Genomic DNA, 23,319 nt, shown 5'->3' on the forward strand with positions numbered 1-23,319 from the left:
TGAAATCATAACTATGTTTATCTGTAATTAACTTCGAATTTTATATTTAAAATAGCAATTTTATACATAATATTTTATTTCCTTTCATATTTTAAAATTTTTAAATAAAAAAAATAAAAATTTAGATTTCCTTATATTTTTCTTTCGTCAATTAAAATAATATCAAATAAATATTTTTTTATTTGTTTTATTTTTCTCTCTTACTTCCTCCCTTCGGTTGAAACTTTGCCAAACATGGGATAAGGTTGCTTAACCAAATAGATAATGGTCACAACCAAAACTCAACTCCCCTTACTCTTATGGCTGACACCTACTGCCCCGATTGTAAGCGTCCCACGGAGGTCGTCTTCGACCACTCCGCCGGCGACACCGTCTGCTCTGAGTGCGGCCTCGTCTTGGAGGCTCATTCCATCGACGAGACCTCTGAGTGGCGAACCTTTGCAAACGAGTCTACTGATAATGACCCTGTTCGTGTTGGTGGTCCCTCTAATCCTCTTCTCGCTGACGGTGGCCTTTCAACCGTCATTTCTAAACCCACTGGAACTTCTGGGGATTTCTTGACCACTTCTTTGGGTCGCTGGCAGAACCGTGGCTCCAACCCTGATCGTTCTCTAATCCAAGCGTTTAAGACTATTGCCACCATGTCTGACAGGTTCTTTTCTTCTTGTTAAGCTTTTTCTTTGTATTTTCTGTTTGGTTCTTGAGAAAATGGAGGACTTCCAACTTGCAACTAAGAAATTGATAATATTTTGTCTTGCTTTTATAATTAAAGGGGTTTGCAAATGTAACTGAAGCACTCATGTTTATAATATTTCAGGTTGGGCCTGGTTGCAACCATTAAGGTATATGCAAAAATTCAGATACCAATTTCTTATCGCATCTTAGTTAAATTTTCATTTCGTTCTTTGCCAAGGCATTTCATTAAGAATTCTCATTATTTTTTGTGGTTATTCAAGGATAGAGCTAATGAAATTTATAAGAAAGTAGAAGATCAAAAACCTCTCAGAGGACGAAATCAGGATGCAATTTTGGCTGCTTGCCTTTACATAGCTTGTAGACAAGAAGACAAACCCCGCACTGTAAAAGGTATAGCTAGAGTTGTTCAATTCCTTGGCAAAATGCCAATAAGCTTTAGCTATAGTATCTAAGCCTTGCAAATTAGATAATTTCTTTTCTCATCATTATATATTTTTGTTGATGCAACTCTCTGGACTTGTCAATTCGTACTAGAAATATGTTCAGTTGCTAATGGAGCCACAAAGAAAGAGATTGGCCGTGCAAAGGAGTATATTGTGAAGCAACTGGAGGTAGAGCTGGGTCAGTCTATGGAAATGGGGACAATACATGCTGGGGACTTCCTGGTTAGTTCAATTCTGGCATTTTGGAATCTCTCCTGTTCTATTATTTTTAGTTATCTTGACAGCAATAAACATCGGTTAGTTCAATTCTGGCATTTCCAGAGACGTTTTTGTTCTCATCTTGGGATGAATAATCAAGCAGTTAAAGCAGCTCAGGAAGCTGTACAGAAATCTGAAGAGCTCGATATAAGGTAAGACTCCAGTTAAATTTCTCAGGTGAGGAGAGTCTGCGTCCAGAATGCATGTCATGTCACCCTCTCCTAACACTAGCATCCCTCTTTATCAGGATTCTTCTAGCTTTTGGGTTAGAATTAAGCCCGGTCCATTTTTCTCAACATAGTATTAGATCCTATCCCTCTTCAATTTGGGCCATTCCAGATTTTTGTGCCAGTGTTAGAGCCTATCCCCGTTCAACTCTTCAATTTGGGTTCTAGGCAGATACTTGTGCCTACAAATTTCAGGCTTCAGATGCTCATACTTGGGTTAAGAGGGTGTGTTAGGTGCTGTCTTTGGGACATGTATTTAGTACTAATATAAGGATTCAAAAATATCCTGCTCGAATTAGCTTTGGGTGGAGTTAGGCAGTGTCCATTTTTATCAAACAAAAGGCATTTCTGGTTGATTATGACCAAAAACAGAGTCCAAACCAATAAGCTTAAGCAACCTCTTGATCATTTTACTGTTACAGGCGAAGCCCCATATCAATAGCAGCAGCAATCATTTACATGATAACTCAGCTGTCTGAGGATAAGAAACTTCTCAAAGGTTAGAAATATAGTTGAGACCTCTAGCTTTTTTCATTTTCTTTTACTTTCTAATGGGTATTGCAGAACCCTGTTTTGTGTGTGTGTGTATGTGCAGATATATCACTGGCTACAGGAGTAGCAGAAGGGACCATTAGGAATTCTTATAAAGACCTGTATCCCTATGCTTCAAGGATTATACCAAGCTGGTATGCAAAGGAGGATGATCTCAGGAGCCTATGCAGCCCTTGAAGATTCAAGAACATCTGTAGTGTAGGGTAGGCTGCAGTGCAGCATTTCTTTTTGAGTTAGATGCTGCTTGCTTCTGTTCATTAATTTCTACTGCTTGACAAGCTCTAACTTGGCAGTGTAATTATTTGCAATCTGTGACTGATAAAAACTTGTTCAGAGTAACATTCTCCATTTTTTTTTTCATTAAGGGCAACAATTAATAAGCTAAGACTTTTCTTTTTAATTTTCTTGACTGTTTAGTCTCAGTGAGTTCAAATTGTAATTTTTAAACTAATTTAAATAAAAAAGTTTATTATTTATATAACTTAAATTTAGATATATTTTCATAGACTCAAATTATAATTCTGCCTTTGAGAAAGAAAAAAAAATTCAGCCAAGAGTTTCCCTTATGACCCAAAAATATTTTATGAAGCCTATGATATTGAGTAAAGTCAACAGCCCTGGGCACTTATTCATCGCATCTCCGCATGTATGATTGAAAATGACTTCTTTATTATAATTGAACTTTTTATATCATGTTTTACTCATGAATGTATAACTGATAATGAATTTGTAAAATTTTATTTACTTATTATCAATTTTTTTTACCTTGGTTGAGTAAATGCCCGTACCTTGAATTGATATACCCGCTTAAAGATAAGATGAGTTAAATTACGTCTTTGGAAAAAAAATAAAAGCTAAATCAAATATTCTCAATGAAAATACAGTGATATTAAACATTAACCTATTTGAAGTTGACTGTCAACTTTAAAAAATAAAATCAATTTCTTTTTAATCAATGGCAACTGATCAAATTGATGATTAACCACTCATACACGGCAATTATCAATGCACTATACATGTCCACATATGATAATTACTCTATTCAATGATACTAACTATTATAGTGATTACTGACAGTTATGATGGTAATTAATTACACGCTTATAAAAAATAACTTTTTATGGTGAATATTAAATGCTACATTTGAAATTATTGCTTAACGGAATCAATAAAGATGATTTTTTTATATAATTAATTCCTTTTTTTTTTCTCCCAATTAAAGCACATGCATAGATACTGGGATAAAAACTGAACCTTGTCAAAATATGACAATTTCATTGATCGATAAGCCTTACATACACACAATCCATTAATATTTGATATCTTAGGAAAAAAGAAAAATTATAAGTTACAACACCCCCCCCCCCCCCCCCCCCGGGTCATGTCTTTTCAAAGGTCTAATAACTTCATGGACCAAGATCAGTGCCTTCTTACATCAGCCAAGCTTTTATAAAATCAACCAATCTAAATTAAACATAATAAAAAAAACCCCAACACTTAAATATTTAATACATTTTAATTGAGAATAGATGGTAGTTAAATTCAAGACTTAACTACCCATCTTCTATTGTATAGATCCCCACAACTCTCTCTTTCTCATATGGCCATGAGAAATCATGAAAGCGCTTTTTTCTTCCCAAAAATGATAAAAATTCTTTCATTAGCTCAATAGCTTTTTTTGACATGATCCTATATGGGACACTACGAAAAAAGAAAACCAATCAAACTTATTCATGACACCGTCTGCATATCTTAGTTCTGAAGGGCATCTGCTGTATCTGGTCCTCTCCTTAGGGTCTCTCATGCAACTATGCTCTTTTTCCATCTTCTATTCTTCTTCTTGGTCCTCATGTCAAGGAGCTACTTCTTGATTCTTGGCTCTGCTTCTTGTTGCTTACATAACTATATGCAACACAGCATACAACAATTCGAGCAGAAAACTGATCGTTTCTGGGAGTTCCAAGAGCAATCCAATACCTGGGTTGAAGTGGATCTGCCTCATGACCTAGTCTCTTGTGTTAATGACAACTGTACTAAAGTGGGTTCAATTGATCACATTACAGGAAGCAAACAAGATCACTCAGAAAAGGATTATGATGTTTCCAGTGTTGCTGAAAGCTTTAAGAAGAAGGGTAGTGACAGAGGAGGAGCAGAGGAGAGTTCTGAAATTGTCCTGCCTCAAAGAAAAAGAATTTCTTTGACAAGAATGTCTGGGACGTCTATTTGGGTTACTGGTGAAAGCGGGTCAATCTATGAGAGATTCTGGAATGGAGTATAATGGGTGATAGCTCCCCATGATCTTCCAGTATCGGCAGGTTGTGCAATCAGTGTGTTTATTGTTAATCAGAAAATTCTTGCTCTGTCAGAATCAGGAATTCTCTATCAGGTTCCACTCTAATTTACTTGTTGAATCATTGCATAGTGGGCTTCCCTCTTTATTTTCCAATTCTTTCCTGTTATTTTGGCAATGGCAGAGTCATGATACATAGCATAGTTGGTCTTGGGAGTGTATTTTTTTTTCCCTTTTCCCCCTGCATATGCAGTTTTAATAAAAAATTATACACACTACTTATCACTGATTATCTAATATGCAAAATATGTTCAAATACATAATTTGCAATGAAGTCATTCTTACACTTTATCCAAGGATTACTTGGTTGTAATAAGTAATTTTGAGAAATAGAGACCAAAGCACGACATAATAAGTGCTGCTATTTTATTATAAAAATATGCTAATAAAATAATGTAATCTGAATTGAATGCTCATGCTTGCTCCCTGCAAAATGCTTTGTGGGATAAAAATGGAGTTACCTCATGCTGCAACTGCATGGATGTATTTTTGTTGCTTATACTAATTGATTTTTGTCTCTCTTTTTGTTCTCTGATGCAAGTCAGTGAGAGCTCACAGCCAATTTGGGTTGCATTCCCACCAACTCCTGATTCAAGCACAAATAAAGAAGCAGAAGAAAGTTCTGTGACTCCAATAAATTCTGGTGTTGTTTCGCATGATGGGGCGTGAGTGCAGCATTTCAGTTCCAGAATTTCATTTTTGCACTATACATACCAGAAGAGTGTATCATATTCTATAGCATAAACTGAAGATATTGCACTCATTTTGCTTCAATGCCTACCAGGAGAATTTATTTCTGCACAAAGAAGGGATTATTATCAGAGTTGACTGAGGTTGATCCTCCAAGGTAAAAACTTCTTACTTCAACAAGAAAGAGAAAGAGGAAAACTGGTGCATTCTTTTTTTGAATTCAGTTAACGCTTACCGTATGGATTCTGACGGGAAGACTAATGTTCACTTTGAACAATTCTGCTATGAACATTAAACAGATGGTTAGATCAGGGGTGACCGCCGGGTGGAAATGTTGCAGCAATTGCTGATGCTGGTACTATAAGACCAGAAGTAATATATACCATAAGGTGAACTCACTCTCTCCTCCCATTCTGCATCATACTAGACTGCATAAACACATATGGTTACTACGTGTTTATTAAAATCAATTCAATTAAATGAAATAATAAATTGATCTCTTGGGTGCTCACTAGCTCAAGGTATCAACTAATTATCAATCAAGAATCCTGTAAGTTCAAAAGATTGGAAAATAAAAGATATCACCAGAAGAAAGAAGGCAGTATTCTGGGTTTAAACTACTAATTAAAATGCAGGAGAATACCATATTTCAATGTCACTTACAACTTCTACAAATGCATCACTCTCCATTTATGCGAGTGACAAGAGAGCCTCATGTATAAAAATATTGCAGCTCAACAGGCGATCTCTATGAATATGACAAGAGCTCAAAGCCATCATGGAAGAAGCATATATGGACAACGGGAATGGCAGAAGATGCCTTACTGATACCATCAACAGGATATGCCATTAATGGCTTAAGTGGAGATTACTCCAGCTCCCCGTTTCTTTTGACCAAGGCACCATATCAAAACTTTTAGACTTTGAACACAAATCATGTCAAATTTTAAATTGAAACTTTATGCCTTGGAAATATATAAAAAGTGGTGATCTTTTCATGTGGAGAGCAATACAATAAACATCTTGGAACAGCATTTTAACCATTGTACTCACCATAAAAAATGCCTAGGAATTTTCTAGTATAACTTATGCAATGCATATATGCCATATGTTAACAATATTTCATTTATATACAGGATGGGAAATTGGTAGAGAGACGTTTACATCAGAGGAAATGGAAATGGATAATTCATGGAAGTCCCAGAAATAGTCAACTGACTTCCATCACTCCAGTTCTGCAAGAGGAATCAAATGAAAATTTTTCATTATTCTTTACTACATCCACTGGATCCATTTTTGAATATCAAGCACCAAAATACTCAGGTGAGTCAAGTAGTGATCTTAAGAAACTAACTCTAAATTGTTTTGGTAGTTGAATATTATGATAGGCAGTAGCTATTATGTGATCTTAAGATAACAAGGCAGTTTGTTATTGAACATGCTTTTTCATTAAGCTTTGAGAGAGGAGAATTCTGTTACCAAATATGCTATATATTTTTCCACATACCAAATCGCTGAATCTAATAATCATTTCGCTCAGTAAGACAGACAGAAGAATTATTTGGAAATTGATTTCTAGAATCCATACCAACCTTATGGTTAGTAATAACAATGGAGTGAACCAGAACCCAATGCGAGTATAAACCAACATGTGAAAGAGCATACAACAAGTGCCATTTCCAAGAGCAGTCCTGTTGCCGAAAGGCACTTCCTTATCTTTTATCCTGTGATGGACAACTCCACCCATGTACTTAACACCCCAACTCTGATCTTCTGCAGCAACTTGTATGCAGCTATTACAGCACATGAAAGCACAGGGATTCAATTATGAGCTCACCCAAGAAAATGATTTTTTACTTCTTTGGTCAGTATTAGTCTGTCTTGCAACAAGATACAAAATTATTCTTGTGTTCTCAGGCTTGTGACATCAACTAAAGTATGTGTACATCTGTACGTCTCTTACAAAATCTATCTGAATGGCTTCATGGATGAAGCCGACAAACATAAATAATGCCAATTTTAACTAATCACTACATTAGTATTTATCAAAGCTATAGATTTTTAAGTATCATGGTTGACTACTGACTATTAACCACATTTAATCAGATAAAACGGCACTTCCTTAATGCAGCAAACTTTATGTGTCAGTTATAAGTTCCTGCAATACGACACAAAATTTGCATCCTGAATATATCATTTTTTTTTATACAAGAACAGGTTCTGGTTTAGAGAACCAAATTCCTGAAGCATGGTTGTTTCATATGCATCCCCACCTGCAAAAGCTGCTAAAGGAATTGCTGGGCTACAACTGCAAATTGGCAGAATTATATCTGCCGGGACTAGGTGGGGAAACTACAGGTCCCGTTCATAAAATTAATGCCCGAAGAAAAGTATCAGTTAGATATGTGTGGTCAATAATAGATACCAGAGACTGAAGGATGGAATGCAGAGTATTGCAAGGAAGAACGAGGACCCACAAATTGCATCAAAGTCATAAAAGATGAACCCAATGATTCTGGAATTAGAAGAGCAGCGACAAGGTGAAAGGGAAGCCAAGTACAACAAACTTACTTGGTTGCAGGTGTTAATGAATTAATCGAATCTTCACAAGGATATACTTTTTCGGACAATTGGATAAACACCAACTTTCATTTACGTGTGATGCATGGAACCAGATCATTATTCCTCATGACATATAGTGGTTTGGCTTATGAATATCTTAATATTGAAAATGGATGGCTTTGGCTGAGGCATGGTCACTCAACACCATTGAAAGATGCACTGGGAAACTACAACAGAAGTTTGTTCTTAGTTGACAAGTATAGTGGTAGTTTGCTCATCAGAGAAAGGGGTGGCACTGATCTTGGATGGTTAAACTGCATCACAATGAGGAAAGGAAAGCAAGTGACTGGAGGACCTCCATGGGATAGAATTCCAGGTAAAGCTATGAAAGTGACAGCAGAAGATGCACTCTTCTTTGTGAGCAAAAACGGAAGTTTACTACAGTTTACAGTAAGTAGCCAAAACCAACTAAACCAAATATGTATGCCTGACAAATCACTCATCAAAAGGACTGAAAAGAGAAAAAGGTTTCCCTACCCTTGTTCTTGCTGATCAGATTCCTACAATGTTTATGCTGATCATGATTCAAATCACTAACAGGTTGCCTTGAGGAAGTTTAAATGGAAAGACTGTGGAAATCCCCCAAATGCCAATGTAGCAAGCATAGTAGACCAGAAGCTTTTCAGGGAAAATATAGTATTTTTCATTGGAAGAAACAGTCAGCTTATCAATATAACAAAGTGAAAAACTGTGGTATGAGCATTATCAGTCTCACCATTTGATCTATCAAGATTTCCAGTAACTGCTATGAGGTCATCATCTCTATCACTCACAGGATCGCTATTTGTGCTGTCTGAAGATGGTGGACTTGTTGAACATCATTGGAATACAGGTGAAGGTTGGAGCTGGGTTGAGCACGGCACCCTCGTAAAGGTGTGACCTTGGTCACATCTCCTAGCCCATGCTTCCACGGCAATCACGTTTTTTTGATTGGCTCTGATGGCAAAGTATACATGAGATACATGGACCAGATAACATGGAATTGGAAAAACTGTGGCTTCCATACATAAAAAAGATAAAGGATGAAGATCAAAGACAAGTGGGGGCAGAAGATAAGAATGAAGAAGTTTGCATAGATAAAGATATTTCAGCTAGCTTGGAGAAGGATGCAGAAAATTTTAGTGATATCAAGGGAAACTATGACCTAAAGGTTAGCACTGCAAGGAGATAACTAATAAACACCAGTGGTATGGAATTAATGATAGGTATTTGAAATGCTCACAGGTGGCATCAACAAGACCAATTCCATTTTCGGACGATTCAGCCATTTTCGAGCTAAGAGATGGCAGAGTAAGCAACAACCCTTACCTATTACTTCTTTTCGATTCATTTCCAAATATTTAATAGTTAATTTTAAATTTACCAATCCATTATAATCCAAGTCACTCGGATGGAAATGAAAGATGACTGAAGGAAAACAGACTAATCTAAGATAATTTTCTAGGATAAAACACTACAAGAGTTGATAACTAATAGGAATTTCATTAAAGAAATTATAAAATTCGAGCATCTCCATCTCTTCCCCACTCCCCCACAAAAATTACCATTTATTTTTACAAATCAATAAAACAAGAAGCTTGAATAAGACGTGAAGTAAGAATCCTAAAGAGTAGAAATCAAAGGGAGAGGTAAGGTCACTGACCTTGCAGTTTAATGGCAGTTGGCAGAAATGCGACGAGTTGAGGGCACAAATTGGGCATGGTCACGCATCATTGGCAGTCCAAGCAGCTCATGCATAACCAATTATTGGACAGCTGTGGCACCCTGAGAAGAGGGGAAAAAAAATACAACCTTACAAATGAGCTCATCAGAGCAACAGTGATGCAAATATTGTACAGTTAATAAAGGAGAGACAGAAAGATTTCAAAGCCCACATTTCTTCTTTCTGCTTTGCGGTGGGAAGAGGGGGGAAAATTGAAGACTCAATCATTAAAGAAAAGAAGCTTCTAGCTAACAGATAATACAGTGAAGTAATACCACAAAGAAAAACTCTTTGAGAAAGCCCCAATCTTTCCGCCCAGCACAGGTATAAATATTTCATAAAATCAATCAAGAAGATACTGAGCACCTTGAATGTTCATTCCATGAAGTTCATTTGGAAATCAACCAAAAATGAAACCATATATCTAACTCTTTTTGTTATTACCGTGCGGAAACGATAATGCAACCATTAGATGACGTTTTTCCCTTTTTTTTATTTATTTATTTAGGGGTGATTGAATTCTACCAGTACACATGCAAGATTCCTTCTTCGTCCTAAGTGCTTCAGTTTCAGTCTTCAAGACTTCACCTCAGCTGATCTAGAAACTTCCAACTTCGTTTACACCCACTTCAAATTGTAAAAAACTCTCGTGGTCCCATAAATTTTTTTATTTTATTTTTTATATATATTAAAAAATACGTTCTTTTTTTTAACTTTTTAATTATATTTATTTTAAATATATTAAATTTTATTAAAAATTAAGAAATTAAATTTTCTTTTAAAAATAATATAAAATTAAATAAAATTATAATAATTAATTTATATTATTATAATTTAAAAAAAAATAATTAATAATTTTAAAATAACAAAACCAAAGAGTAAATCGAACGGAAGGAATGACTTCAAACGTCTTTAAAATGCTAACAGAGAACAGGCGCCCAGAGAATTGAACAGACGCCCACCATCTTCAATTCTTCAATTTTATAAATTTGCCGAGCTTTTGACCAACTTGAACTGTTTCTACATGCAATGTCGAATGACTCGAATCCAAAATTTTCAATGTTACCAACCATTATCAAAATTTTTTTTGATATTAAAACTGGGTTCAGTAATCCATTTGAACTGCTGGTGTGTGTATATATACAGACACATTATAAATTTCAAACTCTTTTATTTTTCCAACAATTTAAAAAAAAAAATGATAAATTCAATCTGTCCTAAAGAAGCTCTTCCAAATCCAAAATCTGCATTAACTAAATATCACATCCAAACAAAAACCAACGTCAATGCTGGGCCGTTCATCTTGTTTGCTGGCCCATAGAACGTTGCACGTCAATCCAAATAGAAAAACTAGAATTTTGGAATTTAACAAATTTCAGTAGGGCTGGGGCATTTACATACTCTTCAACGCCAAAAACCTCATTTTACAATGAACTTGCAAGCTATGATCTTACAAGGATATTCAATTTCATGAGTTATCTCACCGCTAAATGGGGGAAAATACTTCTCAAAAACACAATAAACAAAATTACTAAGCTTAATGGTTACAAATGTAAATTAGTGCTGAATTGCCATTGAATTGGAAGGGGGAGAAGTGAGGGATTCTCAGCAAACACATGGCCAATCCATAAACTCCATTCAAACATAAACCAATTTTTGTCTTCCACGACAAATATTAATGTCAAACACCTTAATGCAAATCCATACACCTTCTCAACAAAAACAAATACAGCGCATTAGTATCTCCTCCTAGGACTCCTAGACCGATGTGCTCGTCCTGATCTGCAATAATTTATATATCACCGGTTATATTTCCAGCCAAACATGAAGAAACAACATATAAGCGTGAGGTGCACAGGATCTAAACAAAGCAATATGCACATATGCAGTAAAAAAACAACTCATATCAAACACTTAAAAAAATGAAGCACATTGTATCCTTCATGCTGTCCACATCCTTCTGTGCCCGTGTAATATGCACAAGCTAGCCATAATCATCCAAGAAATTGAATATTCAAAAGGCTGAAAGAACTTTGAGCATGTAGATTAGCAGTTAGGCCTACAAAGTACAAAGCCTCATCAAACTGCTAACATGGCATTTCTGCAGCTCTTACTTTCCAGACCTATGTGCAGGCTTATATACATACATACATATATGTGTGTGTGTGTGTGTGTGTGTGTGTGGTGTGTATTTTAAATTCATCAAAAAATAATTGAAGATGGAAAGTCTTAAATTTTACATGTTTATCACACTTGTACAGTTCCTATAACCATTACTGTGGAGATTTTTTTTTTTTTACCATTTCATAGACATTTTGCCTCTTAGTAAGAAATAACCTACGATAATGTGTGCAAACAAACCTCATGTTCTTTCTTCTGATGGGTCCATTGATGAAGGCCCAATCAACATTGATGATCTGTGTCAGAAGTTCAGTTCCATTCATTGCTGATATGGCATTCTGTGCTTCCTCAAACTTCTCATATTCTATCAGTGCATAACCCTAGCAGAACAGTAAGTCAGGTCAGCAACACTATATGAGAGAAGAATACTTCACAGACTTTCAATTATAAACCCAAATGCAACTGGCTGCCACGAGCAACACAAATACAAAGAATAATAAAATCAACAATAAAAATACAAAGATATCAACCTAATAAAAGTGATGTTACCCAATGAATCCATATTGCATCGTATTCTTACCGGTAACAACATGCATTCCATACTTGTGTTACGATCAAATAACTTCTATTAAAAGGATATAATATGTCTACTGCAATGTTTTAATTTTTTATCTCTTCACAATCCTTTGTCATTTTAGCCATGATAGCCATTTCTAACAATTTTGATATATCCAACATAAACCTTAAGCAAGCAATGGAGCTCTATTTAGTTATATGCCCTATCCATATTAACTACTAGTTGGAGTATATTTAAGATGAAAAAGAATGCAAGCATGACCTATGATAATCATATCTATTCAAGCTCTCTAAGTCTCTTTTTTACTATAGTTATTAAAGGCTCAAGGAGAACTAAGGCGCAAGTCTTGGAGCCTAGGTCCAAGGTATAGGCACGCACCTGAATGAAGTGAGGTGCAAAATATAGAAGTTAATTAAAAAGCAATTTTAGATAACTAAGAAAGAAAGAAGCCATTCAGATGAGAAAGCTAATAAGAAAATGCTGAAAAGAGATTAAAAGCGACAAGTTATCATTGGTGATCTAAGTTTGAAAACTTCTTAGTCATCACTATTTGATTCTGGTAAATTAGCAAATTTCAAGTCAAAGATTTTTTCTCTTTCAATAAAAGTAATTACCGAAGGTGGAAATAAAGGTGCATCTCCCTAGAGCCTTGCGACTGGAATGAGGTGCACATCTAAGCGCTTAAGGTGTTAGGGTTAGAGCCTGGTGAGCCTCGAGTATGAGGCGCACCTTTAATAACTATGTGTTTTACATTAGTTTGATTCATGCATGATTTATAGTCAAAGGGTACACCCATTCTGTTTTAACAGTTACTAAGATCTTTATTCTATGTCAAAATATTGTTCCTTTTTTTTCCAATTAAAATCTCAGGGAGTGTTAAATGTAAATGTTTCACCAAAGTAACTTTGATGTTACCTAAATAGGTGCCCATCTTAAATAAACAACCAAAATTAGGAGGGAAATAAAGGGAAGAAGAAAGTGTGTCACTTACCTTAACAAACCCAGTTCGGCGATCAAGATTTAAATGCAAATTTTTTATCTCGCCAAAATCACCAAAAGCATTTTGCAAATCATCCTCCTGTGCCTCCTCGTGCACTCCGGTGACTAGAATAATCCATCCTTCAATAGCTACACGGTTTTACAAGAAACAGTCTTTTGGTTCACTATGAAAGTGAAAAAGAGAAATTTAATTGAAAGTAAGAGATATTAGCCTAACAACAGGATGAATAACAAGTAAGCCTTATATTTTTATAACAGGGCAAGGGCTTTCTAGTATGACCATTTAAGACTAATTCAGGATTCATGGATGTATAGAACTTCTGATTAGAAGGGAAATTTGGGTAGGTTTTTGCACCACTAATTTTGAGGATGCAGTATTTTCTAAAGTTTTAATTGAAGAGTTTCATGGTCTTGTACACAGGCTACACACATCCGTTCGCAACTTTCCCAAGTGGGAGGGCAAATCCTAAAATTCAAGCAGCACAACATTTTTAATGCAAGTGGGTGCTAGGCTTCTGGTAGATAGATCATGTGGATGACTCAGCAAACTTGCATAGCTGATCTAGAACATCTGTTCCATTATATTTCTATTAGGGAAATCACTTCCAATTCATTGTAGTCATTTCCTCTTACAGTCACCTAGTAAAACCCATCAAAACCTTGAATCATCGTTATCGCTTCACATTGTGACCTAAACCAAATACCTGAATTATAACAGCTAGGTATCTAACGGAAATCAATTGTTATTTATGATATCAACTAGGTTCTTCTTAAATATAGGAACCACCGAAGTCAAAATTCACACCAAAAAACACTAGAGGAAGAATATGTATACATATTAGAAAAAGATAAGAATACTAACATCGCTGGGGACCAGGGCCACCATCGGAGCCAAGGGAATCAAAGTCTCGAGAGGCAAGGCGGGTCTGCCTGTCGGCATCAGCCTCCTCTCTGAAGCCACGGCCTTTCGTCTTTCTGGCAGCGGAGAGAGAGGAAGAACCTCCGGTAATTGCAGACTTCAGCTTGGGGAGGGGAGCCCGAGGTGAGGCGTCGACGTCGACTGCTCCATCCTCATCCATCAGATCATCCTCCTCCGGCTCGAAGTCCACCGCTTCCGCATCTGCGTTAGCCATTGTCTCTTTGTTCCTCCCGCAGTATATGCGTAACTAGGGTTCGAGTTCGACGATTGTGGGGGAGAGGATTCGGGTGGATTTCGGTAAAGTGCTCTGGCCAGAAATGTCAGCGTGATTTCAAAATTACTATTTATACCAAGGGTTTGGTTTGGATATCCTCTTCGTGAACGGGTCGATTTATGGTTTCGGGTTTGGTTCAGCCTGTGATGATTTAGAAATGTGAAACGCACCGTTTCTTTATTTCACTCTCTCACTCTTGCTCCGCAACTGTTAACAGTACCCCCTTCCCTTCTTCCCAATTCTCTATCACTCCGCAAATCAAGAGTCTTCCTTCTTCTTCCTTTTTTGTTTGGTGCTGTTTATATGAGCACAGTTCCAGAAAATGGCATCTTCCAAAATTGATTTGGCCAGAGCAACGACGACGTATTAGGGATTATCATTGTTAGGAATTGCCTCGGTTAACTATCCTATCATGTCGGCCATTCGAAATGACAGGAATTAGTAGGTTTTCGTCTTCCCTACATTGCTTAAAGAAGTAGTGTCAATTTGATGATTTTTGTGCCTGTGGATGCCCTCTTTTTTAATTTTCAAATGTAGGCTGCTTGTTTCTTCTTGTTTGATATGTTTGCTTTTCGCCTTGTCTTTTCTTCGATTCGAAAGAAAATTTTAGATTAAACTTGCTAATAAATTGCATATGGCGCTAAAGTAGGCAATCATTGTTGTGCAATGCATTTGCTTGCCAAGGGCAAAATACTATGTACTGAAACTGTTGATGAGGTACATCATCAATAATTTAGCTTTTAAGCCTTTCCCAAGCAGTCATCCATCATGTGACAAAGTAGAGAATTGCAGCTGTGTTCATTCTCAACCATACACATCACACACACTATGGATACTAGAGGTTGAAATATAGTCCTCCTATCATCTAGCAAAACTGTGCTATGTTTCAATGACAAAATGGGGTACTTGTTGATTTTTATCAATGCAGTGTGCTCTGAAATCCCTACCTTAACATCTTTGATATTTTTTTTTTCCTCCTTTTGTTTGGTCTTTTCCTGAAAGAAGTGTCAATTTATATCTTGGCATTAGGACCAAAAATCAGGCCGTGCAGCTGGTCCTGTGATCAGCATGCAGACTCATGGTGAAGATTGAAGACTGCCTGCCCTTTTGGTTTTTAAGCTTTTGGGCTCTACTAGAAAAGGTGAGGCCATTTTTGGGATAATTTTAAATATTGCACATTGCTAGAGTCCAAGACTAGAGAGGAAAATGAAGACAAAAGATGTTGAGAAAAACAACAAAAGAAAAAATAAAATACTGAGGTAAGATGTGAAACGCTTGTAGGAGGCAAGAAAACACATGTTCAAATTGTTTGATCAGTTTCATTTCCTTGAATACGTTGTAGGTGTTGTAGATAATTTAGTGTATGGGTCGACACATTTGCCAATACTTGAATACAACAATATATTACTACAGAATCTGTATGTTATGGTTATATTGAACACCAACAATAACTTGTCGCTCCTTCCATGAAATTTTTCACTTTCCTTAATTTGTAGCCCCACCCATACCCAACTCCTTCAAATTTAAATAAGATTTTTTCATGGGTTGGGCCGGTCGCTATTTTTGACCCTAAATTGGAGATAGGGCCATAGTTCCACTTGATACAGACAACCTAAACTCAATTCAATTATTTGTGTCAATAAGCTGATCGTTTGTGAACCGTTTGATTTTTGCCCTTGAAAAAAATAAATTGGTTAAACTTTTTTTTTTTTTTAGAAAATATAGTTTTAATTCTTATATTGTGACAAAATTTATTAGTTGAAAATGAATTAAAATGAGATTTTTAAAAATTTATTAAATAATTTTCATTGATCCTAATTATTAAATATTTTACTATTTAATTAATGTAATTTAAAAAAAATTATTAATTGATCTTAGTTTTATAAAAAAATTACTATTTAATTTTTCATATTAAAAATATTTTAATTTTTTTATAATAATCAATAGTTGAAATTAATAGATAATCTAATTATTACGCTTTTTGAAAGGTTCAGAATATTTTTTATATATTTTTTAAATTAATTTATTAATTAATAATTTTTTTATAATATAAAAATCAAATAGTAATTTTTTCTTTACTCTTTCAAATGAGCTGCAGCTCATTTAGATTTATAAATGAGTTCTTAAAAATGCTAAGTGCTTGCTAAATGAGATTTAGAAAAGTTCAATTTAATTTTTAAATTTGAGTTTTGAACTGAATTTAAGTTTGGATTTAACAATATTTTAATAAATTAAATTTAAATTCTTCAAAACCTAATTTAATTTGGGTAGTTTATATTCCTAATTGACCTTTTTGTTTTTTTTTTATAAATGTGCAAAAGAAACAATACCAATTTCTCACCCCCACAAACAGCAAAAGGCCCTAGGAGTAATAATGACCTCCAAGGAAAAAGGCAAAGATCAGAGCAGGAAAAGAAATTTAAAAAAAGGAAGTAACTCTGGTCTGAACCAAAATTGAATGAAGTTTTTTATGATGATAAGATGCAGTGTCTCTGATCACAGGGGATCCAACGTGTGATATTATGGGAGTGAAGGAAACAGCCATAGGAGTTAATGTACAGAAACATTACCGAAAAGTCATTTCTGAGGATTCAATCTATTTTAAATTTTACATCACAACAGTACCAATGGAGGAGTCTGTCAGAATGATGGTAAGTGAACGTGCACTATTTCAAACACAAAAAGACTACACATCCCCACGCGCTATTCTTCTGCGCGTGTTCTCAGCCCTTTTTTATCAGCTTTACAACCCAACTCCCCAACTAACTCTATCCATATTAAAATTAGAATTTTCACCTCTTTCATTTTTTATTTAAATTCAAATTCTAATACTATAAACATCCCTCATAATTGTACTTTCTATATATTATACTAAAAGTTGATATTTTTAATTTTTTTTAATGATAACTACAATTAAAATCTTTTTATTGCTAATTTTAGAAAATCCATATAAAAATATTAATAAATATTACATATAATGATAAAAATTTATTAAATTGTTAAAAGAGTAATTAAATTTGATTTTAGAAAGATATTCATGTGATTAAAGAATTAATTTTTTTATATATGATAGAAATAAATATGAAAAAATATTTAATATAAAAGAAAAAATATTTAAAATTTACTTCTCATAAATACTTAGTTTAAAAATTAAAAATTAACTTTTAAATACCGAAATTAAAGCCTCGTTTGGTTTTAAAAAAATTATTAAAAAAATAAATTTTTCAAAAAGTAACTTAATTAAATCAATATAAACAATTTATTTTCTTTATATAAGAGAAGAAAGTTATCTGACTTATCATGAAATTATGAAAATATTAACAATTAAATAAAAAAATTTTTAATATTTTTTAAAAATTTTAAAATTTTAAAGTAAATTATTCCAATCAAATAAAGTCCAGTGATGAATTTTATAATTGATTTGTAGGTTTTGAATATAATTATTTGATTTTCTTTTAATGAAATTATGATTTTATTTACTAATAAAAGTATTCAAAGTAATTATCTAATAGATTGGGATCTTAATTTTAAAATATTTTTAAATGTTTTTTTCTGAGTAAATCTTAATCACAGGGTTTAAGTTGAGAAATTTAACTGAATTTTCACCGTCCATTTCTATAAAGATAAAAGTCCTAAAAAATAAACCAGGAGGAGAGAGAAACCAAAAAAACCAATAAAGAGGAAGTGAGAGTGAGTTCACCCTCTCTCAAGGCTGCTGCTCCTCTTCAGCTGCCTGCTTGCGCTGCCATTAGAAAAAAGTTTAGTGATTCTTCTGAGTTTTAAAGTGAGATAAGCTCCACCATTAAAATTCACCTTTGATGTTCTCTCTGTAGTTTTGAAAGCTCTCGTGTTTGAGTTGAAATATTGGGTTCAAGAATAAGAGAGAAAAGCACTCATCTTTATCGTCTCTAACATTATAATGGCATCTCTTTCCTTTTAACTTCAAAATCATTATATACTAAAGTAACAAAATCCCGTTCCATTATTATTTGCCCTTTTCAACAAAGTCCACACTTTTATTTCTCATCCTTCCTCTCTTTATCATTTTGCTCTTTCTCTCTCTACGAACTGTGTGAGGTTTGCGAGGTGTGTGTGTGCCGTGTGCGTCTGTGCTTTATTGTGTTTTTTCCTCCATGGATTCTTATGAAGCTACCAAGATGGTGTTTTCAAGGATCCAAGTCTTGGACCCTGAAAATGCCTCAAAAATCATGGGTTACCTTCTTTTACAGGACCATGGAGATAAGGAGATGATACGCTTAGCCTTTGGACCAGAATCCCTGCTGCATAATCTCATCCTTCAAGCCAAAACCCACTTGGGTCTCACCTCTAATACACCTACAACACTCTCCACTTCTAGACCCAACCCTTTGTCCATTTCTTCTTCAAGAATCACTTTCAACAATGGCTTCGACGTTACAAACCCATCTCCACCATCATCAAATTCTTGGCCTATTCTGAGTCCTAGCTCCACTACTTCCTCACTCTCTTATGCTAGTGTTGTTAATGGAACCACTAATGCCGGTTCCTCATCTATATCATCTAATATGTCGTTATCTAATGCATTTCCACACTACAACAGCAGTAACACTAACAATAACAGCAGTAATGATCTCATTGATGAGTATCAACTTCAAGACCACTTCTCGTTCCTCAATGATTCAAAGACCGATGATTTGCTTGATCCTCGGCTTGAGCTAGCCATGAGCCCAACATTAGGCGATGCCCATTTGCATAGGAGAAGCTCTTCGGTTCCGGGAATGTATTTCGGGTCAGAATACGCTAATTACGGGTATGGATGGAAGCCATGCTTGTACTTTGCGAGAGGGTTTTGTAAGAATGGCACCAGTTGCAGGTTTCTTCATGGGGAGTCAGCCGATGGTGCTGCGATTGTGGGCTCACCAAGTAAACTCAGCGAGTTTGAACAGTGCCAAGAAATTCTTAGATCAAAAGCTGCTGCCACCCAGCAGCAAAAGCTAGCTGCAGCCTCACAGTTCATGGCCGGAGCTTCTTTTCCTTACAACAAGTGCGTGAATTTCCTTCTGCAACAACAAAATGACACCCAAAGGTATATATATGCATGCCCATTACTTGTGTATGCAAGTCTTGGAGTTGAGAGAGCCCTTTAGAAGTTGCATGTTGGTGATTCTGAGTGGTTATGACAATGAAATTCTGGCAATTCTTTAGGAATGCTATAGTTATTTTTTGACTGGCATTTCCAATACGCTGTTTTAGATCGGCTGCAGCTGCTGCACTGATGATGGGGGATGAGCTTCACAAGTTTGGGAGATGCCGCCCTGAAAGGAACGATTTTTGGCCATTGGGATTGGGAGGGGCAATGAATCCAGGTTCCAGACAGATCTATTTGACATTTCCAGCTGATAGCACATTTAGAGAAGAAGATGTTTCAAATTACTTCAGGTAATTAATGTTCCATGGTTTTGTTCCTTTTTTCTTTTGCCGTAAAGAAAGTGAAAATTTGAACTTTTGGCTATAAAGGTAGTTTCTTTGTGTGGTTTTGAAGCATTTATGGGCCAGTGCAAGATGTGAGGATTCCTTACCAGCAGAAGAGAATGTTTGGGTTTGTTACCTTTGTGTATCCAGAGACAGTGAAGCTTATATTGGCTAAAGGGAATCCTCATTTCGTCTGTGATTCGCGTGTGCTTGTTAAGCCTTACAAGGAGAAAGGAAAAGTCCCAGACAAGTATTGGCCTGCTGATCTTTTTCAATTTCTTCGTGAGTTATCCATTTATCTGCATTTCTTTATTTCGTTTCTTAATTTACCCATTTCAGGAAGCATCAGCAGCAACAACAGTTGGAGAGGGGAGAGTATTCAGCATGTTCAAGCCCTTCTGGGCTTGATTCCAGAGAGCCATTTGACCTCCACCTTGGTAAGCAAAATGGCAAGAATGTGCCTTACTCAATTCAAAATTGATACTAGTATTTCCAAGCTAAATTAATACTGGTACTCAATATAGGAACTAGAATGTTTCAGAATACCCAGGAGATGTTATTGAGAAGGAAATTAGAAGAACAAGCTGAATTGCAGCAAGTCATTGAACTCCATGGGAGAAGGCTAATGAACATGCAACTTCTTGACTTCAAAAACCATAATAATCATCAATACACTCATGGTTTGTCTACTGGGTCTCCTATTCCTTCACCAACTCTCTCTCGCAATGCCAGCAACAGTCAGAATCTCATTTTCCCTACTGATGGCATCATTCAAGAGGTTCCCCAAGGTTGATTAATAATAATAATTATTATATAAGCTTTCAGGTTTACAATGAAATCAGCTCTATAATAAATAGCTTGCATCGTATCTCTGCAGAAAATGTTGGTAACCCAAATGCTGCAGCTTCTCAAAATGCGGTTCTGGATGCTGAACAGGAAGTGAAACCAGCTAGCTATCGCTGTGACAGCAATGGTAAAAGCAATAGTAGTAGTAGTAGTAGTAGTACAGATGAGAAGGCCAATACTGAAGAATGCCATCTCCATGAAAGGTAAATACCTGAAATCTTTGATCTATAAAGCGAGTTACTCACAGAAGAAACACCATATTTATATTCAGATTCTGTATAGATTCTGCTATATTCCGCTTTAGGAGTCTGGTCTCCATTTAAGCATATCTTGTTCTTTAAATTTTTTCACTTTAGCCAAAGTTTTTACGTTTTTCAACTTTTTTCTTTTGTCATGTGAGCAGTCTGGAGCATATCCTCCCCGAGAACCTTTTTACTTCTCCTAAGAAATCAGCTGGCGACCATACAGTCTTCTCCACAGCTGCTTTGGAGGTAAATGAGGCGAGTACATCTTCTTCAAACAATAACCCCATAAATCCCACCAATTCTCTCAACATGACTTCACTCAATTCATGTTTTCTCCAAATGCCCAGGTGAGAAACAAAAATATTTTACTAGTGTAAACACCAAATAGAGGAAGAAAGTTAATAATCTTGATATGTTTTCTGAAGGATTTCTTCTGGGCATGGAACCATTGGCTTGTAATTGGCAAAGGTGAGCATGGCCAGCAATGGGGAGATGGACTTTGCTAGGGTAAGAGAGATAATGAAAATATCAAACTTGTTTCTCTTTTCTTTTTCTCCTTCAATGATTGGACCATGTAGGCACATGCAAACAATTTGTATACTTTTGTTGTCAAATGGGATTTTTCCAATATAATGTTGGGCTGTCTTTTGTTCATCTCTGCAGAAATATTGGAAAAGCATTATACAAGGAAGAAAAAGAAATCCTCTAGCTGTATAGCCAAAAACCATACAACAAAGAAAAAGATCTGTAGACAAGATCTCAGCAAGATCATCATCATCATCAATACATACTACTTACAATGAATACATAATGCATACATAAAAGGACAGATGATCTGATATATAAAAGTGGGGTCTTTCTGTTTTACCTCACTGTGTAGTGTACTCTCTTCTCTGTAGGTATATGTGTGTGTGTGTGTGTTTGTGCTGGACCACACAGCAAATAGCAGAAGAAACAAAAGGCTAGTAGTAACTCTCTCTCTTATCATCTGTAATTTAGTCTTTTTACTTTGTTTACCATCCTTAGCTTCTTGTTGAGATGAAAAGAAACAATAGAAGAAGAAGAAATTGAATCATATATAGAAATTGAGGTTCTTGTATGCTTCAATGTCATTAATTATGTGTACAGAAGTAGACCCAGAAGTTTAAATAACTGCAGCAGAAGTGTAACAACTATATGGATATGGAGCCTAAAAGAGAAAAAGCAAGGCAATGAGTGGAAGTGGAGGGTAAAATCTGTCTCACTGCCACTTTTCAAGTTTTATTACCATTGTTGTCACAGTATCTGTCATCCATTACATTAAGAAACAGGCAGAACAGAAAAGTTATTGAGGAAAACTACAATTTTTAAATAATAATAATAATAATAAAAGGAGGGGTAAACTAAAGTTTGTTTCTTTCATGTGATTAAAGGTTACTTTAGGGACTTCTTTGTCCCATTTTGTTGTTTCTTTTAGGTGGACATGAAAGGGTGAAGGGCCACATTATCACATGGTTTCTGACAACATGAATGAATGGTATCTGGGTACCACTCACTCCTTTCCTTTTCACTCTTTAACCTCTTTCATGCTTAAACATTTTTTCCTTAATTGTATTTTGCCATTTTGCTTTAATGGGTATTTTGCAAGTCCCTTATATGCTACAGTTTACTAGTCTTGCTGCCAGCAGAATTGGCCCCTCACCACACAATTTGGGAGTTCAAACAGAAAAGAAACTGGGGCATTGTCACCTTCTGTTGGCAGTTGTGGGGATTAGTTGGATGATTTAGCATCAAAAAAAAAAAAAAGAAAAAGAAAAAGATTTTGCATAATTGTACCATTTGTCCATCTTGTTAAGTTCTTGTTCTATTTAGGGTAGATGTTTGTTGCTCATGTTTTGGGCAGCAAGTGAGAGTTGTAGCAGGACCAGCATGGCAGTTGTGTGTGTGGTGGATGACCCAAGTGTCTATTGATTTTGCAGTGTAGGTCTTTGGGAGGTTAAGATGTCAAAATCTAAGCACTCCTTTGCCTCATGGGAAATAGCTGGCCATCTCAATCAAAATTTTAGGCTCTCTTTTTTGTCTCTAATTTGGTTGCTAAGTTTGAGTAGCCTCCTCAATTATTTATTGTATTATGTAAAGTAAGAGGTACTAATCACAGCATTTGAGCATTCCCTTCTCTGTTTGCATAGATTAGACAATCTAAGGATGGATTATTGATATAGAATTATTTCTATTTGCGACAATTAAATTACTTTTTGTACTAATCAATCACACACCTTGAATAAGGTTTAACAAAATACTAGTTCAAATTCTATTTGGTAACGACTTTTTTAATTTTTAATTAACTATTATTTATTGAAACATTTAG

At 35.4% G+C, this 23,319-nt stretch overlaps 4 protein-coding genes and 1 long non-coding RNA gene across 8 annotated transcripts; 3 read left to right on the top strand and 2 right to left on the bottom strand.

Moving 5' to 3' along the window:
• Nucleotides 1-208: 208 nt before the first annotated feature.
• Nucleotides 209-2,533, top strand: LOC110600611 (transcription initiation factor IIB). Of its 2 annotated transcripts, XM_021737481.2 has the most exons (7): nt 214-652; nt 818-842; nt 957-1,086; nt 1,231-1,361; nt 1,461-1,549; nt 2,047-2,123; nt 2,220-2,533. In XM_021737481.2, the coding sequence occupies exons 1-7, from the start codon at nt 300-302 to the stop codon at nt 2,351-2,353; spliced, it is 939 nt and encodes a 312-aa protein (XP_021593173.1). In that variant the 5' UTR covers nt 214-299; the 3' UTR covers nt 2,354-2,533. The 2 variants fall into 2 exon arrangements, with proteins under 2 accessions (XP_021593172.1, XP_021593173.1); XM_021737480.2 differs by having other exon boundaries at nt 209-652; nt 1,231-1,549.
• Nucleotides 2,534-6,177: 3,644 nt separating this feature from the next.
• LOC110630641 lies at nt 6,178-10,059 on the bottom strand. 3 transcript variants are annotated; one of them, XR_002490406.2, is made up of 4 exons: nt 9,816-10,059; nt 9,481-9,602; nt 8,316-8,774; nt 6,320-6,451 (listed from the first exon to the last, which is right to left on the bottom strand). It is a non-coding gene; the product is annotated as an uncharacterized LOC110630641 (long non-coding RNA). The 3 variants fall into 3 exon arrangements; XR_006348561.1 differs by having other exon boundaries at nt 6,349-6,451; nt 8,554-8,774; XR_006348560.1 differs by lacking the exon at nt 8,316-8,774 and having other exon boundaries at nt 6,178-6,451.
• LOC122721767 lies at nt 7,003-9,160 on the top strand. The gene is made up of 2 exons (XM_043950600.1): nt 7,003-8,228; nt 8,379-9,160. The coding sequence occupies exons 1-2, from the start codon at nt 7,878-7,880 to the stop codon at nt 8,520-8,522; spliced, it is 495 nt and encodes a 164-aa protein (XP_043806535.1). The 5' UTR covers nt 7,003-7,877; the 3' UTR covers nt 8,523-9,160.
• Nucleotides 10,060-11,044: 985 nt separating the features above from the next.
• On the bottom strand, nt 11,045-14,680 carry LOC110600456 (RNA-binding protein Y14). The gene is made up of 4 exons (XM_021737317.2): nt 14,100-14,680; nt 13,230-13,366; nt 11,902-12,041; nt 11,045-11,322 (listed from the first exon to the last, which is right to left on the bottom strand). The coding sequence occupies exons 1-4, from the start codon at nt 14,368-14,370 to the stop codon at nt 11,277-11,279; spliced, it is 594 nt and encodes a 197-aa protein (XP_021593009.1). The 5' UTR covers nt 14,371-14,680; the 3' UTR covers nt 11,045-11,276.
• A 3,400-nt stretch (nt 14,681-18,080) lies between these two features.
• On the top strand, nt 18,081-22,071 carry LOC110599647 (zinc finger CCCH domain-containing protein 53). Its single transcript, XM_021736140.2, has 9 exons — nt 18,081-19,495; nt 19,663-19,848; nt 19,952-20,131; nt 20,221-20,318; nt 20,406-20,669; nt 20,759-20,930; nt 21,131-21,319; nt 21,398-21,479; nt 21,636-22,071. The coding sequence occupies exons 1-8, from the start codon at nt 18,564-18,566 to the stop codon at nt 21,429-21,431; spliced, it is 2,055 nt and encodes a 684-aa protein (XP_021591832.2). The 5' UTR covers nt 18,081-18,563; the 3' UTR covers nt 21,432-21,479; nt 21,636-22,071.
• Nucleotides 22,072-23,319: the final 1,248 nt, after the last annotated feature.

The sequence above is a fragment of the Manihot esculenta genome, chromosome 14 (genome assembly GCF_001659605.2).
Source record: "Manihot esculenta cultivar AM560-2 chromosome 14, M.esculenta_v8, whole genome shotgun sequence".
NCBI lineage: Eukaryota > Viridiplantae > Streptophyta > Magnoliopsida > Malpighiales > Euphorbiaceae > Manihot > Manihot esculenta.

What these genes read in the sequence shown, in the direction of transcription:
- LOC110599647 (XM_021736140.2), top strand. Translation starts at nt 18,564, where the DNA reads ATGGATTCTTATGAAGCTACCAAGATGGTGTTTTCAAGGATCCAAGTC. An exon ending in GAATGCCATCTCCATGAAAG is followed by an intron (nt 20,931 to 21,130) that starts GTAAATACCTGA and finishes TCATGTGAGCAG; the next exon opens with TCTGGAGCATATCCTCCCCG. An exon ending in TGTTTTCTCCAAATGCCCAG is followed by an intron (nt 21,320 to 21,397) that starts GTGAGAAACAAA and finishes TGTTTTCTGAAG; the next exon opens with GATTTCTTCTGGGCATGGAA.
- LOC122721767 (XM_043950600.1), top strand. Translation starts at nt 7,878, where the DNA reads ATGCATGGAACCAGATCATTATTCCTCATGACATATAGTGGTTTGGCT. An exon ending in GAAGTTTACTACAGTTTACA is followed by an intron (nt 8,229 to 8,378) that starts GTAAGTAGCCAA and finishes AATCACTAACAG; the next exon opens with GTTGCCTTGAGGAAGTTTAA.
- LOC110600611 (XM_021737480.2), top strand. Translation starts at nt 300, where the DNA reads ATGGCTGACACCTACTGCCCCGATTGTAAGCGTCCCACGGAGGTCGTC. An exon ending in ATTGCCACCATGTCTGACAG is followed by an intron (nt 653 to 817) that starts GTTCTTTTCTTC and finishes ATAATATTTCAG; the next exon opens with GTTGGGCCTGGTTGCAACCA. An exon ending in GCCTGGTTGCAACCATTAAG is followed by an intron (nt 843 to 956) that starts GTATATGCAAAA and finishes TGGTTATTCAAG; the next exon opens with GATAGAGCTAATGAAATTTA.
- LOC110600456 (XM_021737317.2), bottom strand. Translation starts at nt 14,370, where the DNA reads ATGGCTAACGCAGATGCGGAAGCGGTGGACTTCGAGCCGGAGGAGGAT. An exon ending in TGGCCCTGGTCCCCAGCGAT is followed by an intron (nt 13,367 to 14,099) that starts GTTAGTATTCTT and finishes AAAACCGTGTAG; the next exon opens with CTATTGAAGGATGGATTATT. An exon ending in ATCAGAAGAAAGAACATGAG is followed by an intron (nt 11,323 to 11,901) that starts GTTTGTTTGCAC and finishes AAATTATTGCAG; the next exon opens with ATCAGGACGAGCACATCGGT.